Below are 19,335 nucleotides of genomic sequence, written 5' to 3' on the forward strand. Positions count from 1 at the left end.
TGCTTAATTCTGTCTTTTAACTGATATATGTTGAATATAACATGTTGTTGTTGCCAGCTCACTTTTATGTGCATTTTAATATTGAATGTTTTTTTTGTTTGCACTGTATTTTCGTGCGTATCATATATTTTACATGTGTGATTGTCCCGTTCTCTTAGTGTCATCCTTCCCATGACTTAAAAGTACATAAACTCTTTACTTTTAAACAAAGTGTTGTTATTTTCCAAGAAACCTATTCATATTTTTGTTGCTTACATCAGTCTTTAAAGAACACCCTGGAAACCTTTTTGGGGTTGTGGTTCTTTATTGTATAAGACGTAAAAGTGGGAAATCATTTTTATGTTTATATTTCAGGGACAGAAGGATTTGCAAAAGTAGCATTGTTTAGAATAACCCTTATAAAATAAGTTGCTATATGATTGGATGCATTTTGTGGGCTTTTGTACACCATCTTTAGGCAGTCAACTGACCCAATATGTTAACAATCAAGCAACAATGACAAGACAAGCTCCTTTTCCATTTCAACATTCTGATTATGGTTTAACAAGCACTTTTATCAAGTGCACTATACTGACACTGATAAAACTGTAATGCAGAGTTGATTATCGCTGAGCTAGAAATCCTCTTACATCCTCAGCATATGAATCCTACACTTTGCTATTTAAAATCTAAATTGAGACAACGGGAATGTCTTTGATAAAGGCAGTTTTAGTTTCTACGCCCTCTGCATGTAGAGGGATGACTTTGCTCATTTAGAATGACCATGGCTGCGTTTGGAATTATTAAAAAGCTTACTACTTACTGAAAATATGTAAAATATACTGCCTAAATAAAAATCAGAAGTTAAACAGGCATTCATAATTAATATTAATATATTAGTAATTCACAATGAACGTTTTAAACAATAGTATGCTACATCATTGTCGCTTGGCCTGATCGCAATGCACATTTAATGCAGTAAATTGTGGCCATCTTGTTTGAAGTTTTGCATTTTACAGCCAATTTTGGTTCAAAATAATATCTTAGATTTTGGCAGTCTGATTAAATCATTAAAAAATATGGTTGTTAATACTGATATTAAGCTCTGGAAGATTCAAGAGTGCATCAATGTTATGATAGTATTTTTTAATATATACCATTTTATTAATATTTTGAATTGGCTTTTATTTTTATATTTTCAGTGTTTATTTTAGTTTAATTTTTAGCTTTTTTCATTTTCTTAAGTTTGTTCTATTTGAAATTAATTCATTTGACTTCCGTTTTAGTTTTAAAACAAAACTTAAAAAGGTTTCTGACAGATTTTGATTCAGAATATCCTTGTATATTTTTTCTGAAACAGGCTCAAGCACTTGAGCAACATAAGGTACAGAACGAAGACAATATCCTAAAAGATCACCCTTCAATGCATTGTTAAACACATCAAGAAAAAACAAACACTTAAATACATAAGCAGCAAGGTGAAGATTTATATGAGGTTCCATTTGTGCCAAAAATGAGTCGACAGATTTGTGCATTGTACTATACATTTGTCCTTGTCTACAGTCATTGCCTATTTGTTCAGATAAATCCTTGTTCTGTTGTCTTGTCTTGGCACAATGTGTACAGATATACAAACAGAAAACAAAATAACAGTCTTATCAGCCAGCAAAATAAAGTATACAAAATAATTCCATTCATTGATGTGCGTGCGTGTGTGTGTCTACATTATCCAAATTGTGTAATCTTTAGAACGCACATTAAATACCCTTTATTCCGATTTTCTCATTTGTCTGAACAAAAATTATGTTTTGTAAAAATGAAAATTCACTCTCTGACGTGCTTATGGAACAGCAGAAATATAGCGTTTTTGCCATGTTACCACTGTAAACAAAGCAACCTAGTGATTAAAAACACTACTTTGTCGGCATTATACTGAGGTAATATGCCATCGAAACCTTTCTGAAGACAGTCCACTTCAGACATACATGGGGTGTTTCACTGTTCTCTTCATGTGAGAAAAAGGAGACGACAGTAAGGACGACAGAGATGGATGATAGTAAAGAGGACAGAAAAAGATGACAAAGACGCAAAGACGTCAGATGACAGAACAATACGACATAAACAGAGAGCATGCACATCAACATACACTAATTTATCTGAACAAGTAGACAAAAGGAAATGCATAGTATAAAGCCCAAAGAAGTCGCACAATTGGAACCTAATAGAATTGATGGTTTGGTTTTTGATTCCATGACTAAATCCTCATAAGCATCAAATTGGTGTATCTAAGGCTATGCTCAGACTGCAGGAAAATGTGTCCCAAATCCGATTTTTTTTTTGCTCATACGTGACTCATGACAGTGTAAACAGCACAAACCACACAGAATCTGATCTTTTCGATTCTGATTTGGGCCACTTCCATTTGTTGTCCTAAATCCGATACAGGTCTGCTGTTTTGCAATGTGTCCTCAGTCTGAACAGTCATATCAGAATTTACGCCACTCTAGATTGACATTCGTCACAATTCTGCGCTCATGGTCACTTCAAAGATTTTACATACCCAAATTTACAAAAGATAGTAAGTGAAGGATAGTGATGAGTCATAGCTCATAAGTATTACACTGACAGCTCTATATACAAGCAAAACATCATAAACGTTTAAAAACTCTGCTCTCTTTTTTTGCATGCTCGCCTTTGGTTTTAATATTGCGAGAGCATAAATTCGCTGGGTTCCGCGGCAGATAAAAGAATAAATAAAGGCGTAATCTCTAACTCTAATATCCTACGTTTACACTTCCATATGACAGAGTGAAGGTCTTTTATTGTTCTTTTGCGTATGCGGGTCAGTTCGGGACCATGATCTGGTCCCAGTGGAATCTGATATTGGCCACATCAACAACAATGTGAACAGCTATACAAAAAAAATCGGATCTGAGCAATAAATGGGAATTGAGCATTAAGGCTTGCAGTGTGAACGTAGCCTAAGAGCAACTTTGATCAGGTTGCATTAAGGCAGTGGGGTCTAAAGGTCAGGAGTGACAGCTCAAGTTCAGATCTCCAGCTCAGCCATGGCCCGCTCCAGGGGGTCAGTGCTCCAGTAGTCATGGTCCCAGCCCAGGAACCAGCCTGTGAAAGTGGGCGGCTCAAAGCCCTGTTTAATCTTCACAATAGGTGTGCGCGAGTCACGGTTGGCTGGGTCCGTCTTGATGTATTGTGCAGCTGGAGAGAGAAAAAGGAAAGTTTAATACAGGATTCATAAAAGGACACAGTCTGCTTTTGCTGTTTCAAAACAAGCTCATGTTTCTTTCTTTCTTTCTTTCCTTCTCTCTCACATTACTGCCACCTACTGGACTCTAGGATGGACATAGATACTATTAATTGAAAAAATGCCTCACGACACACTACCATTCAAAAGTCTGTGGTTTTTGGAAGAATAAATTAATAATTTTGACTTAATTTCAACTTAATGCATCCTTTCTGAATAAAAGTGACAGTTAAGCTATTTACAAAAGATTTCACTAACACTTTAGTTTAGGGTCTAATCCTCACTATTAACTAGTTGCATATTAGCATGCATAGCACATATTAATGCCTTAATCTGCATGACTATATTCTACATCCCTTAATTCTACATAATTTCTCCCCAGTACCTAAACTTAACAACTATCTTACTATTAACTAATTATTAATAAGCAGTAATAGAGTTTATTGAGGCAAAAGTCATAGGTATTAATAGTTAGTTAATAGTGAAAATGGACCCTAATCTAAAGTGTGACCAAGATTTCAATTTATTTCTATTCTTTCTATTCACCACAAAATCCTGAAAAAAACATTTATCATTGTTTCCACAAAAAATATAAAGCAGCACAACTGTTTGCATCATTGATAATTATAAGAAATGATTCTTGAGCGCCAAAGATTTCTGAAGGATCATGTAACCCTGAAGACTGGAGTAATGATGCTGAAAATTCAGCTTTACCATGACAGGAATCAATTACATTTTAAAATATATTAAAATAGAAAACAGCTCATTTAAATAGTAATAATATTTTACAATACTGATGTTTTTACTGTATTTTTAATCAAATAAATGCAGCCTTGTTGAGCATAAGAGACTTTTTTTTCAAAAATATTTAAAACAAAATCTTGCTGACTCCAAACATTTGAACGGAAGTGCTTCTTCTTCATATACGTTATATATTTTTATATATTTTCATCCAAGCAAATAACCTTATACATTTCAACCAAATAACCAAAAGAAACCACCATTACGTTTTAAATAAAATACTGACTTATACTGTATACTAGGTAAATTCTGTGTATTGCTTACTGTTTATTAACAATGGCATGTGAAACAATAGGTGTGATTCCAAAGACATTGAAAAGTACAATACTACATTGTTGCACAGTAAATGCATTAACTTTTGTCAGTTTTTTTCAGAAATTAATAGATACAGTGGATAGAGATACAGCATACTAGTATAGTAGAAGTAGTATGGCAATATTCTACTTACTCTTAATACTTTATGCAGTGAATTATAATTATGATAAGTCTAAAGTGTTATAATGAGTCTCACCTGAAGACATCGCCTCAGTTTTCTCCTCATCATGAGCTTCATTACCGATCCAAACAAACACCTGTAAAACACATGAAGATTCATTAAACTTCCGTGATGTCTCATTATTCCCTGAATGTCAGTAGCATGTCATTACATTAATAAAATAGCTGTGAATTTTTTTCCAAGCAACATAAAACAGATATATGAGAACTCCTTGTAATGTAGAACAGTCCTGTTAATGTAGTCAGTTTACCTGATCCCAGGTGTCAAGGATCATGACATCATCTGTAGCCAGGTCTTCTTGGGTCATTTCTCCAGGTACTTCTTCAATCTGCATGGATATCAGCGCATCCATTTTGACTGACTCCTCATCATACAATACTGAGAATATTCTCATTCAAATCAGGGCAGACAAAAAAAAATCTAGATGCGTTACTCACGATGAAACGGCCGGTTTTGTTTGAGCAGGCGAACAGTCGTGGCGGGTGGGCATTCATCTTGTCCTTTAGCCTGGCGGATGTGCGGTAATCGACCTTTCCTCCCAGAGAGTCCCAGAAGCTTCCTGCAGTGCATGCAAGTATAATGAGCTTAATTATGAGGTTCACATTTTTTAAGAAGAAAATAGAACAAATAATATAAATATCAAAATAATAAATTGGATTTAATAAATAAAATGTTAATAAAAATGGTCACTGATGGTTAAAATAAGAGAATGAACTGGGAATTAAATGTTAATTTTTAAAAAAGTTACATACTCTAACTCTTTATTTTCATTTTTCATGCATTCTAAAAGGAACTTTCACCCAAAAATGAAAATTCTGTCACATAAGTCATATGGACCACTATTATGTTGCTTAAGTGTGTTTTTTTTTTTGTGCCCTTTTTTCTTTTTACATGAAACGGAAATCTTTTCTTCCCAGTTGTGATGTACAATCGAGTGAAACGACTTCTCGAACAAGAAAAAATGTCGGGCGAGACTTGATTTTGTCAATCAGGAATTGATTGGATGGTTGTGGTTTGCTATTGCTGTGATGTCATGTGAGTGACAGGTTGTCCCGCCCTCATGCCAGTAAACACATTATCAGAAAAGAGAAGAGATGTCACTGCAATTAGGAGAGGAAGTTATTTTGATTAAAGATTATGAGGGCACATTAATTAAAATAATAATAATAATAATGATAATAATGTGCACGGATAAATATTAAATACTGCAATTTCACTTTTGATTTCATGGTGACTTTAAACCTTGAAAGAAGCTTCAGTCCCAATTTATTGTAATTGTATGGAAAAGAGTGACCATCTTCGTAACCCTTTGTGTCCATGAAAGAATGAGAGTCATACAGTTTTGGCACAAAATGAGGATGAGTAAATGATGACACAGTTGTCATTTATGTGTGAACTTTTACGTTAAAGATTTCAAACGAATTCTCACCATCCTCTCCTCCTTCACCCAGCTCAGAGGGCGACACTCCAAGGATGTCACACAGCTGCTGCGCCCCACGTTTCTCTGTATCACTAGCTCCTCGTCCCACCCATATGAAAGACGCAGCTGAGGTCACCAGGACGAAAGCATCATTGGAGTTCAGATTGGAGGACACTGCGTCAATCTGGAGGAAACAGCAAATATTAGAGGAGGATATTTAAAACTTCCCACCAATTGTAAACTTCAGATGCTGACCTCCACCGCTCGTGTGCACCCTGCGGAGTTTGAGCGCACTTGGAACAGCCGAGTTTCAGCTGGCGCCGTCTGACCACTTTCCCTGGAGGTGCCGCCCTTGTGCACCACCATGGGCTGCCCTCCGAACAGACTGATCAGATGAGCAGGTTCCTTACCCTGGACCGCCCGCACCTGAAAAAATAAACAGTGGGTAGACATTAAACAGAGATAACATGCAGTCATTAAAAGATATTCTGATAACACAGTCATATTTGCCCTATTGGTTTTTCAAGAGGCTTTGGTTGAGAATCGCATTTAATTCCACAGGGTGGCACTGTTGAGCTCACTGTGTGGAATATAGAGCTAATGCCAAAATTTCCCAGCATCCTTTGTGCTCAGCATGATGACAGTGCAGTGGGCTGTTCAACTTTAGGAGAAAGCAGAGCTTTATTAATGGTCAAACTAAAGGGGTTATTTTCTTCTTCTGCCCCAAAAACATACATTAGAGTTTTACATTACATTTAGAGTTCCCAGGATAATCTATGCTGAATCATACGGTTGTATGCATTGCAATATAATCTAATATTTGTTAATGTTTCTATGAAATCTTAGTTAAAAGGAAAAGCATTTATTTTAAATATAATTATTATATAACATTATAAGTAATTTTTGATCAATTTAATGCAACCCACCACACACACTTAGTAGACACTGGTCATGTACACTACACCAATACAGAAGATGATGAACATTTTCTGTTGTCTACTGTGTTTTACACATAAACTACATTAGCATGCTAAATGTGCTAGTTAGGTCTATTTAAATGTGCATGACAGCATGCATAAATCCAGATAAACATATAAATCATAGTCACACTTTGAATCAATAAAAAAAAAAAAATGCATGATGGAGCATTTCTGTTAATGTTCACATGCTCAGTCCCAAAGGTAATCTGTAAATGTGGAAGACAGTTAGTTACTTGTGCAAAAATGACGAAATAACAACATAGAGAGACAAAGACACGAGTGTATAGGGATAGTATGTCAGTGTACAGAGCCTTACAAAAAAAGCGTGATAATATTTGTATATATTGATCATTCACACTGATTATGCAGACACCAAGGAAATCACGAGTTTAAAAACCCTTTAGCTGTATATATTAATATAATAGACTTTATGCTGCTACACTGTGGAAACAGAAAAGGCATTAGAGGAACATGACTAGGAATTTCCTTTTAAATTTGTAACGGTTGTTCGTGTAATGCTGTGAAGGATCATTTTTGTTTTATCAATGTGACTCAAAGATTGAGTAAAAACAATGCTGTTTGCTTGTAAAAGTGGCAGAGAAGAAGGCTCTGGACAGGGACATGCTATCCTGAGATATGGATACCTGAGTGGTCAGGGGAGCACCAGCCATCTACAGCAGGATGACGGATATGAATAACGGACAGGAAGGAAAGACATAGAGTAGGAAGTTGGTTTAACAGATGGAAAAATCAAGGACGGCTGATGCAACCGGCAATAACTGCAGAATGTAGCTAAGCTTTCAAAGGCTACAGTAGGAACCAGGAGCAACAGGATGCTTGAACTTAGTGAAATCAAAATGAGCCATATTTACAATTATTTATCAGTGCATGTAATTCAACAGCAATGATAAAAAAAATGTTTAATACTCTTTCGTCAAAATTAGGGATGCACGGATATTAAAGTTGGCAAGAAACGGAAATTGCATTAGTCATTTCTTTCATACTATGATGTATATCCGAGTGAAACTGCTTCTTGAACAAGAAAAAAAACCTTGATTTTGTCCATCAAGAATTGATTGGATCATTGACGTTTGCTAAGTGCTGTGAATCCTACCCTCTCACCAGTGCACACATCATCAGAGACGTTGTTGTGAGGAGAGGAAGTTAATGTTTTTAAATAAAGATTAAGAGGGCACATTCATTAAAAAAAAAAAAAAAATGATGTGCACTGATAAATTATACGTATAATAAACTATTCCATAAAAAATAAAATTTGCACATTTTGATTTCATGGTGACTTTCAAATTCTGGCAGATGCCTATAAGCCATAAGCCTATTGTGGCTGATATCTGATAATTGGACAATATTAAAATTCTATACTATTTTGTCAAAATTAATTACAAATAAAACACTAGAAACTAAAAAACAAACATAATAAAATAAAATTAATAGTTTTAAATACTACAAGTGAAGTTTAATCGATTTGCTAAAAAAAAAAAATACATATAACACTGTTATTAAATGATGAGTGTTTTTTAAAAATTGACTTAAAGTGAGTGTTATGTGATGGCAAAGTTATCTTTTCTGAATACTGTTGAATTACTGAGAATACAGTTTCACTCAGAAATGGGCCACATCACAATTGTAAAATGGTTTGTGAATGCTTTTTCATGTTGAACAAATTAGAAAAGGAGAATCACTGTTGCACTTGTAATGGAAGAGCCCCAAATGACAATTTTACCATGAAGTACCAAAATATGGATATGATTGTGATCAAGTGATCCAACATGGTTTATTAGTTTATTCATTAGCATTACCTGCACAGGTCCACCTCCAAGCTCATCATCCAGTTGGGCGCCCAAGATAGCAGATGCCCCAATCTCATCTTGTGAGGAGTCCTTACCCTGCCTGTGAGAGAAACCACACATCATTAGTCAGGATAACACACCTGAATTGTTACATGAAAACACATTGCATGTGCTCCAGTGTATATGACATGACAAAGCTTTACATTGACTGTGTAAGATCAAGTCATACCAGATGTAGATGATGTGACCCTGTCTGCCTCCATGGCGGTAATTGTACAGGATAATGTAACTGTCTCCGCCATAGAACTGGCCATAAGTAGAGGGGTCAACTGGAACTTTGTCTGAACCTTCAATACGCCAGATCTAGGGTGACACAAAAATTAAAATATTATTACTGTACCCTCACTGTATTTGTATACACAGCATGTTGTGTAACTTCAGGTGACGTTACATGCAGTGTGGGCTCAAACGCTGACCTGTTTCTCTCCATTGCCATCATCGATCATTCCGTGTTGGGCGGCCATGGCTGGTGAATCATGCAGTGTAGAAGCATCAAAAGGCACCTTTTCGATCTTAGCGATGCTGTTTGAGACATAAGCAATGCCCAGGCCGTCTGTCTGGTCCACATCACGCCAATTTTTGAAGAATTGTTTGAATAGAGGCGTCTCGCCCATCTCTGGGAGAATCTGAACCTGTGTTTGCTTTGGGTAACCCATTTTCTTAATGAACTCATCTGCTGCCTTCATGGCAGCTTTTCTCTCTTCCACATTGGCATCTTTGCCTATAAAAAGAACATAAGTGTGTCAACAAAGAAGTCTAAAAAGTCCCCTTTTTTGTTTTGTCAGTCAATGCCATTTACCTTTCCAAACAAAGATCTTGCCATCTGAGCCGTGATCCAGGATGAAACAGTCGCTTGATTCCAGTGCACTCTGGGAGAAGGGGTTTTCAGCGGCCACCAGGGCAATGGCCATGTCTCCGCTGGCATCAGACACCTGAAGTACAAGTAAACGCCAATGGACTGAATGCATTTATGATCTACAAGGGCTATTTATCATATTGGCATGGTTTAGTTCCAATGGCTACCTTGTAGAGTTTGGCCATCTTCCTATTGGAGGCATCAGCCTTGATATCATCAGACACTCCTTCAGGCAGGTCTGGTTTTTCTCCAAGAACCTGCCGTCAGATAGATGGATTGTATTTTTAGCGTGTTTCTTAGTTGATTTTGAAGTTGATTTTTTTTCTTGTCTTTCTTACCTCCAAAATCTTTTCTCGCTCAATCCCTTCATCGCAAACATACACACGAGCGCGTCCACTGCGTTCGTTGTCACGAATGCCCTTTGCAAGCTGCGTAGCTTTTAACTTCTCAAAACGGTTACTCTTTGAACCACACCACTGGTAGATCTCCTGTAAAACCACACAGAGAAAACAGGGTTATTTTTGAGATTTTGATTATATCAAATCTCACTCACTCTCCTCATATGATACTCACATTGCCCAAGTCCAGGATGAAGCAGTCTCCCTGGTTAAAGCTGTCCCAGCTGACTGGCACTTCGGTTGCTCTGACAACACGCCGACCTTTGACCTGTAGCACCCGTTGTACTGTCACTTCATTGGTGACAACATGCTTGAATCCAGACGCAACTCCACCTTTCTGGAAAATTAATATTTTGTAGCAAAGAAATGAATAGTGACATGACATTATTCAGTATTTTTTTATAAAAAATTATAATTAAAAATGTAATTCCAACAGTCAATGACCTGAATATATTTATATATAGGAAAGTAAGAAATAATATATATATAAGAAATAATATAAGAAAAATAATTAAATTAAGTAGTGAAGCAGTATTGTTTTAAAAAGTTATATCCAAATGGAAGTCAGTGTTGAAACCACTGACTTTGAATTAAGGACTAATATCAACTAACCTCAACTATCAAAACTTCAAAAATTCGTGATATTTGTAGAAATGTTACTTGTGTTTTTACTTTTAAATGTGTTTGAAGATATGATCATATTTGAACATCCTTATTTGTAAATATTTGTAAACTTCAGAGTCTTTTTCCATTGTCCTGTCATCGATTGGACCACTCACCATGTACTGCAGCCCTTTTTTAAAATATCCCAGGAAAGCTTTGGACTCATAGCCCTGAACCTCACGGTACTGGATGGGCTTTCCACCCAAATAGTCATCCATCTGCACTGTGAAAATGGCAGCCGCCCCACTCTCATCCTGCGTGCAGAAGTCACCTGCCAGTTGAGGGAAGAGCATCTATAAGAAATGTAGCTGATGCATTTGACATTTAAACCATCTAGCTTGTCTTGCAAATTAAATTAGGCAGAATATTTGCACTCAAAAAAATGCTGGGTTGTAACAACCCCAGTTTGGGTCACTGTTGATTTAAATTTTTAAATTAAAATTTTAAACTTCAACGGTTGAAACAACCCAGCATTTTTCAGAGTGTACTTTGCAATGGCACTAAAATAAAAGTCAGAAATTCAGAATCTCTTCAGCAAAGCATTGTCCTCTTACCTAGCCAGAAGTGGAGGTCGTACTGTAGGTTGCCAGAACGCTGTTTGATAGTATTGAGGACCACATAAGCGTCACCGGTGTAGAACCCTCCATAGAGGTTCTCAGGAACTGCCACCAAATCAAACTTCTCAATTCTCCACACCTGGAGGCCAGGTTCCCTGCCTGCTCGCTCAAACTCAGGGTGGTACACCATGCTGTCTAGAGAAACAAAACACACACACAGACATTAGCCCCTTTCACATGTTCAGTCTTTAAATTACCATTTAGAGATCATGTGTGATCTCCAACCTTTTCAAAAACACTGGTAAATCAGTTCTAGCAATTTTCCGGCATGAGAAGTTGCATCAATACCAGTAAATGACTGGTATGATCTTATATGTGAACAAAGAATAGGTTATGAACTGGTATGAGCATGTACAAGGTCAGAACGAGCTGGTGTAGGAAGCTTCTTTTGCACCAATCATTAAGCTCTGTTGGAGTGGTTTATAGTAAGCTCCACTGCTTTTAATTGTTTTTCTATGTAAACATAGAAAAGACAGAGAACAGACCGCTGCGACACATCTGGCGCTTGAGACCTTGCTTTCTTTTCCGCTCATCAGCGCTGTGGCTCTGTTGCTATTTTTTTGTACTAGTAACTGCAGAACTACTGTATAGTAACTATAATGCATCTCATGTTTTGATTTCCGATGACCGACATCACAGAGTTTACTGGTATTTTGGTACTGATGTGTGAATGGTATGGATGTAACATGGTTTTGATTTTTGTTTAAGGTTCATGTCTTTTATTTTTTGATTTGCCTTTAGTCATGGTTCCTGTCATGCGATTCCCTTTCCTTCATGCATTCTTGCCATGTGCTCCCCTTGTGAATTTGTCATGTTATCATTGGTGGATTCAGTCATGTGGTTTCTCAGTTCTGTTCTGTCATTGGTTGCTTGTCTCATTGCTCTCAGGTGTGTCTTGTCAGCTCATTAGTCTGTAAGTGTTTATAGTCCTCATGTTTTCTTTGTCCTGGACTATCTTAGTCATGTGTTACCTGCTGTTGGTGAGTTTGTTCATGCTTCATCAAGTTCATTGTTCATCAAGTTTTTTGTTTTGCCAAGCCAAGCCTGTGTTTTTGTGTATCCACTCATGTTTTGGATTAAATAAAACTGCACTTGGGTTCAGTAAGCTCGCCTCCAGTGGACTATTTTACAATGGTACTTTATCATTGTAGACAAACTGCAAAATAAACTCTGAACTATAAAACTCCAGTGGCTGGGAGTTTCATTCTGTGGTGATAGACAATTGGGTTGGATGCAGGAAAAAGGAAACGTTGTGAGTCATGCTGTTGGAGTGACAATGCCAAACGTAGACACCACCTGACCAGATCATTCATACCACCAGCCCTCACTTACAGTCACTCACCAGCTCTTAATGTGGCGAGAGCCTCTGAGATGGTGACCATGTCATCTGAGCTTACCGCCCACTTTTGGGGTGGAGACATGAAGTTTGGAATGTCTTAGGCATGAGTCATTCAGAAATGAGACGGTAGCATTGTAAGTCTCTTCATAGACCACAAGACATTCCTCAGAGAAAAAAAAAGTCCACGAAGGGAGTGGTGTTTGCTAAGGATCAATATTCACCAATCATCCATCAGAATTAACTGAGAGATGTTGTGGTTTAGGATTTCTTAACAGTATGAAAAACCAAACCACAGGAAGGGAACGTAATGACTGGTTCCAATGCCAAACAATTTTAAAGCACTTATGTAATTTTCTTTAGTCAAAGAATGGATGAGTAGGGCCCGTTATGGATCAGTATGATTTTTAAAAAAAATATTAATTCTTTTATTCAGCAAGGATGCATTAAAATGTATCTAAAATGACATTAAGGACATACAGTTACAAAGGGGGGGGAGGGGTTCTGTAAAGCATTATCATGCTGCAACATGAGGTGATGGTTGTGGATGAATGGCACAACAATGGGCCTTAGGATCTCATCACGGTATCTCTGTGCATTCAAAATGCCATCAATAAAATGCACCTGTGTTCGTTGTCCATAACATATGCCTCCCCATACCATAACCCTACCGCCACCATGGGCCACTAGATCCACAACGTTGACATCAGCAAACCGCTTACCCCCACAACGCCATACACGCTGTCTGTCTGCCCTGTACAGTGAAAACCGGGGTTCATCCGTGAAGAGAACCTCTCCAAAGTGCCAGACGCCATTGAATGTGAGCATTTGCCCACTCAAGTCGATTACGACGACGAACTGCAGTCAGGTCGAGACCCCGATGAGGACGACGAGCATGCAGATGAGCTTCCTTGAGACAGTTTCTGACAGTTTGTGCAGAAATCCTTTGGTTATGCGATCTTGGAGGGGAAGATGCTGGATGTGGAGGTCCTGGGCTGGTGTGGAGCATATAATGGGTTCTTCAGGACGATACGGTTCTATTTAGAACTATCACCACATATAAAGAACTTTTAAAGAACCATCTTTTTTTTTAGAGTGTACAAGATACAGTTGTCGCCATGCATTCACTGACACCAATAATATTAGATCAAATCGCTATTTGGCAACACATTCTTCACAAACAGGCTTCTATTTTAAACCAGGGCCTGCTACGAAACAAGCGCTTGATGACAGACATGCTGCCTCCATTTGTTCTACATCAGCTGTTGTCTTATCAGCATACACACCAAAGTCTATGTAGTGTGAACTGATTTCCAAATGTTTCGATGTGCCTAAGTACATTGTATCTTCTGAAATCTCTTCTGAACACAAAGCATCAGTTCGACAGAAAGGCTAATTAAACAGAACATTGTTTCACGCAAACGACTGATTTCAATCTGTAATTTACTGCTCCGGGTTTCTCTCTTGAGAATTGTATGAAATATTTAACATACAACGGCCTATTCTTAACTAAACATCTTGTCTGATGCAGCTGATGAGTTTGCAGCCAGTCTGCTGCTAGGAGACTATTATAAATAGCCTAGGGTCATGTGACATTTGCTTACGGGTCAAAATGGGAGGGAGATGTTTCTGGGAAGAGGCTGTATACAGTCAGTCCCTTCGAATAGGCCTTAATACAGTTTTGCAAAAATCAGAAAGATACATGAATACAGGTTTACAATATATACTGCATTTGCTGAATTATAAAGCATGCACCCAGTAGGCACATGAAATTAAAATTCTCCCCTAAAACACCCATATATTTTGTAAAGGCATGTTATTGATCTTACTGTTTACGATTCATCCAGGCATACATTTTATTTATTTTTTTAAAGTTGGCATATTATGCCCCTTTTCACAAGAAGCTTTACACAAGCTTCGAATACTCCAACAATAACAAAACACACCAATAATCTCACTCATACAAAATCTCAGAAATAACCAGTAGCGGAGTGCAGCCTTATGGAGAGACTCAGCAAGAGGTTGCAACTTTTAGACCGCACCTGGACGTTTCTGAACGGTTAGTGGATACGTTTATGTAGTTGTTGTGAAGTTACATTGATTCATCTAATCGACTTGCATGTACCGTCATGTTTAACTTTTACACAAGTTGACACAGTTCCCTGAGGTCTTTCTAAGACAGCTGTGCCACGTTTTGGTCAAAATCTATGCTCGTCTGTGTAGCCAACGAGACAGCTTTGCTCAAACTTTTGGCATTGCGTTAGAACTGGTTACACTACTGTTGTCGAAAACCAAATGGCAGCGCTGTGGGTGGAAACGTGCAGATTAAAGGGATAGTTCACCCAAAAATGAAAAATAGGCCATGATTTACTCACCCTCAAGCCATCCTAGGTGTATATGACATTCTCCTTTCAGACGAATACAATCGGAGTTATATTAAAAAATGTCCTGGCTCTTTCAAGCTTTATATCGCAGTGAATGGCCGTTTATATTTTGAAGTCCATAAAAGTGCATCTATTGATGATTAAAGTGCTCGACACAGCTCTGGGGGGTTAATAAAGGCCTTTTGAAGCGAAGTGATGCGTTCGTGTAAGAAAAATGTCCATATTTAAAACTTTATAGACTAAACTATCTTCCGGCAGACGGCAGTATGCATCGATTTACGGCGAAAGTCAACATCCTACATTGTTTTGTTAATAAGTTTATAATATAATTTTGATAAGTTTTTACTCAGATTTTCTACTTCTGGTTTATCATGATTTTATGGCCCCAAAAGCTGAGGAGCCATTGGTTTTGAAAAGAGAAATAGAAGAGTCGTGGTACCAATAAAATAAAAATAAGATTGTTTCTCGTGGATTAATTTGCACGATTAGTTTGCACCTGCATACCTAAAGTACATACTTCAATAGACACTGACTTCAGAAAGCATGGTAAATATGGCATTTCCTCAGAGTTTTTAGTGTCCAGAATTCTGACTGTAATCTGAACTGATCTGAAAGTTCAGACACAGTGGCCCTCGGAAAATGTTGTCTGAAAGAATATAAATCTGAAGTGAACGTGTGATGGTCTTAAATCTGTTAAATGACCACCAGCATATACCTCCAACTTGAATTCAACCTAACTACTGGGAAGTTTAAAATAATTTATGTATTTTGACATAATCCTCAGTCTGGAAGAAATGACTGAAATCATCTTCCATTTTCCTGGAGAAATGCCTGAATCTGATGAACTCCTGGTGTGACTCAGTTTTTCCATCTAGACATTTCTTCCTACATCTTTTACAAACCCCAATGCTCCTGAGAGATAAGATTTTGCAGAGTCTGATTCAAAGTCTTGTTTAAGCCCTTGACTGCACCCAGTGTTTACCCAAAGATAAAACAGTGACAGCACTGACTGTGTTTTATAGCCACAAAACTCGGAGAATTGTAATTTAGTATACAGACAAACATGCAGGAGTTCAAAGTCTGAGCTATAAAAGGTGCAAGACTGTTTCTATCAGATTGGTGTGGCTGATACTTCCTTGACTATTTTAACCGATTTAATGTTGAACAGTCAGCAAACAGAACGCTGCTCCTAAAGTCCCCATAAAATTAAAATGGACAATAGATTCTTTCTTGTTTTTAAATGAAATATAACACTTTTTTTATCAGAACAAGGTACAAGTGTTCCGCGATAAAAACACTTCTAAAAGGCATTGCTTTTTCTTTTCTTTTTTTTACATTTTCCACCCATAATTTCCATCCATAATAGCCAAATGCTAGGAAATAAAATAATAAATAACATTGACATACAAAAAAAAAAAAAACACGTCACTCACACGACATCACAGCAATAGCAAAACACAACCATCCAATCAATTCCAGATGGACAAAATCAAGTCCTGCCCTACATTTTTTCTTGTTCGAGAACCCGTTTCGGTCTGATATACGTCACAAACAAAATCCTACTCGCAATATCGTTCCATGCTGACTGCATGAAAGCAAACACATGCAAATTTCAGCATAACAAACAATTTTGTAAATTTGTTATGAATCTGATAATGGAAGTGTCACATGACAATGATGGTTTTGTAATTTTATGACATGATAACAACATATCACTTGCCATAACAAATTACAAAACAATTGTGTGCTGCTGGTCTTAAATATATTATTGTAGATGTTTACATGCGTTTCTGAGTAACTTGCATTAAGTAAATCAAATAGGAGAGAATGACTTTTCTGACCTTCCTGCTGAGACATAGTGTAACCTACTCTCACAGACCTCGGTTATTCTTTTAATCACTAGTTATTTGTGTGTATAGGCATGTTTGGATTGGAACACCCATGAAAAAAAAGCTAGTATGTTATCAGTCTTGGTGCAACGTATCTAGCTACAGACTGCACCAATCGAACTGTACACATATGTACACTAAACTACTTCAAAAGTGTCATAAACATGATTTCTGCCATGACTTATACTGGAAGGTTGCTGTATTTTTTCACAAGCACTGAAGCTGTTTCCTGAGGTGATGTGGAGAACTTCCTTTTTTGTCTAAAGCATCTTTACCACAAAGTTAATGTCTGTCTCAGTTGTGTGTGTTTCTATGGTAACAGGTGATAAATGTGCACAAGGGACTGATGATGAATAATCAAAAGTGGAACTATACAACACATGACATGCAATCCAAATCTTTAAGTTCCCTGTAATGGCCATAGCTCTTTTTGACAGAAAAACTAATTATGACATAAAGTAATTAACAATGTGTTTGCTTTAGTTATTTAGTCATATCAAGTCCCTCTGAGAGCCACTTGAATGCTGAAACCAAAATTGCTCCACTCTTCTTAGGTTTTACAGCAAAGGATCAATCGACTGAAATATCAATAATAGGCCTAACTTACTCTTTCAAATGCATATGTGACAGCAGAGCAGAGAACGTCCTGCAGACTCCGCACTTTTAAAGATCCCGTTTGCCGCATAATTAAAAGGCGCATCCCAGAATTCAGAATCTCTCCATATATGGCTTTGTTTGATGAGCATTTTCAGCGCCCGATACGAAAACAGCAGTTTTGTCAAATAGCCTACGCGATGTAATGCAAGGCCTACACTTGCTGACAAGATTTCAATCTGCAGTGTTGGCGTGTCCCGTAAGAAAGTGTCCCTCTGTTACACACACACACACACACACACACACACAGACGCTTGTGTGGCGATTAGTTCTGCGTTGTTTGCAGTGAAGTAAATCGTTACATTTAAGCTAACTACATTATTTTGTGGCTAAGGAGGTTGGGGTAAAGTTCAAATAAATCAAATATAACAGACTTACCTATAGATGAACGACTGGAGTCTGCGGTGATTCAGTAAATGGTATTGCAGAATGGTATGGGCAGGACAACACCCCTCTGTTTCAGACAGACTATACTCAAATAATCCTCATAAGGGGGTGATCCTGGCATTTAAACCACACCCCTCCGAAAACGGGACAAGGCAAATCACTGCCACCTACTGAGCCCCTTGGATACTACGCGCATTTCCCCCCACACACAACAAGTTTACCGTGGTAACCGTTGTTTCCTCCAACATACCACAGTTACTACAGTAAGCTAAATGTAGTTTTATTACTCACTTCTCTGCGTGTTACTTTCCAGTCGGTCTTTTCATGGATTTTCAGTGACTGGATGCTTTGCGAAAAAACATCAGAGGCCTACTCTCTTCACTTGTTTAACAATAATAGAACTATATATATATATATATATATATATATATATATATATATATATATATATATATATATATATATATATATATATATATATATATACTGTAACTGTAACTATATACTGTCTTAATTAGAAAATAAATACATAATTAATACATATTTTAATTAGTAATATTCAACAGTAGCTCAGTGCAATACAGCTGAGATAATAATTAGGCTAGGCCTACTCTAGGTTAGTTTCTTTAGGTGTGTGTGAAAGGTTGGCCAAAGGCAAAGCTATTTAAAGATATTTGATTTAAGCTTAAATAGTAGGGTAGGCTATATTATATTATGATATTTACATTAATATTAATATTTATTATTTAATTGTTTGTTCTAAGTAAATGTTGCAATATGTCACAATTCAGGGTTAATTCCACTGTTATTTCACTGTCAATTCGAGTGAACGTCGTCTTGTGGTACCATCTCAAAGAGGCACAAAATCTCTTTCTCGGACCTTTACCATGACTGTCTCTGTTCCCAGCTGGTGGAATGATCTGCCTAACTCAACCAGAGCTGCTGAGTCCATAGCCACTTTCAAGAAACGGCTGAAGACGCTTTTTTTTATCATCAGCACTTGATACTAACACTTTCCTCTTCTATTCTATTTTTTATTATTTATTTATTCTTTAAAAAAAGAATTAATTACATACTGCGTTAGATTAAACTGAGAAGGGTCATGGCACTTGCATATTGATGTCTGACTGTTAGTTTAACTGCTTCTATTGTTCTCATTTGTAATTCGCTTTGGATAAAAGCGTCTGCTAAATGAATAAATGTAAATGTAAAAATTTTAGATGATGTGCAACTGAAATTTGGTTGCAATTTTATTGACTAAAGAAGGGGCATATGAAGAGCTTGCACCTTATAATTTGTATTATTGATCAATATTATATATTATTGTAGTCAGTCTCCCTTT

General features: G+C 37.1%; 1 protein-coding gene across 2 annotated transcripts; it reads right to left on the reverse strand.

Annotated features, from left to right (window-relative positions):
* Positions 1 to 284: 284 nt before the first annotated feature.
* Positions 285 to 18,241, reverse strand: gsna (gelsolin a). Of its 2 annotated transcripts, XM_077232913.1 has the most exons (17): positions 17,985 to 18,137; positions 11,281 to 11,478; positions 10,843 to 10,997; positions 10,239 to 10,400; positions 10,004 to 10,153; positions 9,833 to 9,922; positions 9,609 to 9,741; positions 9,226 to 9,530; positions 8,979 to 9,112; positions 8,759 to 8,849; positions 7,586 to 7,612; positions 6,217 to 6,387; positions 5,971 to 6,145; positions 4,979 to 5,100; positions 4,792 to 4,869; positions 4,557 to 4,617; positions 285 to 3,198 (listed from the first exon to the last, which is right to left on the reverse strand). In XM_077232913.1, exons 2-17 carry the CDS (start codon positions 11,471 to 11,473, stop codon positions 3,029 to 3,031), a joined length of 2,217 nt encoding a protein of 738 aa, XP_077089028.1. In that variant the 5' UTR covers positions 11,474 to 11,478; positions 17,985 to 18,137; the 3' UTR covers positions 285 to 3,028. The 2 variants fall into 2 exon arrangements, with proteins under 2 accessions (XP_077089028.1, XP_077089029.1); XM_077232914.1 differs by lacking the exon at positions 7,586 to 7,612 and having other exon boundaries at positions 17,985 to 18,241.
* Positions 18,242 to 19,335: the final 1,094 nt, after the last annotated feature.

Source organism: Siphateles boraxobius, unplaced genomic scaffold (genome assembly GCF_051911475.1).
Source record: "Siphateles boraxobius isolate OS27281-9 unplaced genomic scaffold, OSU_SipBor_1 18, whole genome shotgun sequence".
NCBI lineage: Eukaryota > Metazoa > Chordata > Actinopteri > Cypriniformes > Leuciscidae > Siphateles > Siphateles boraxobius.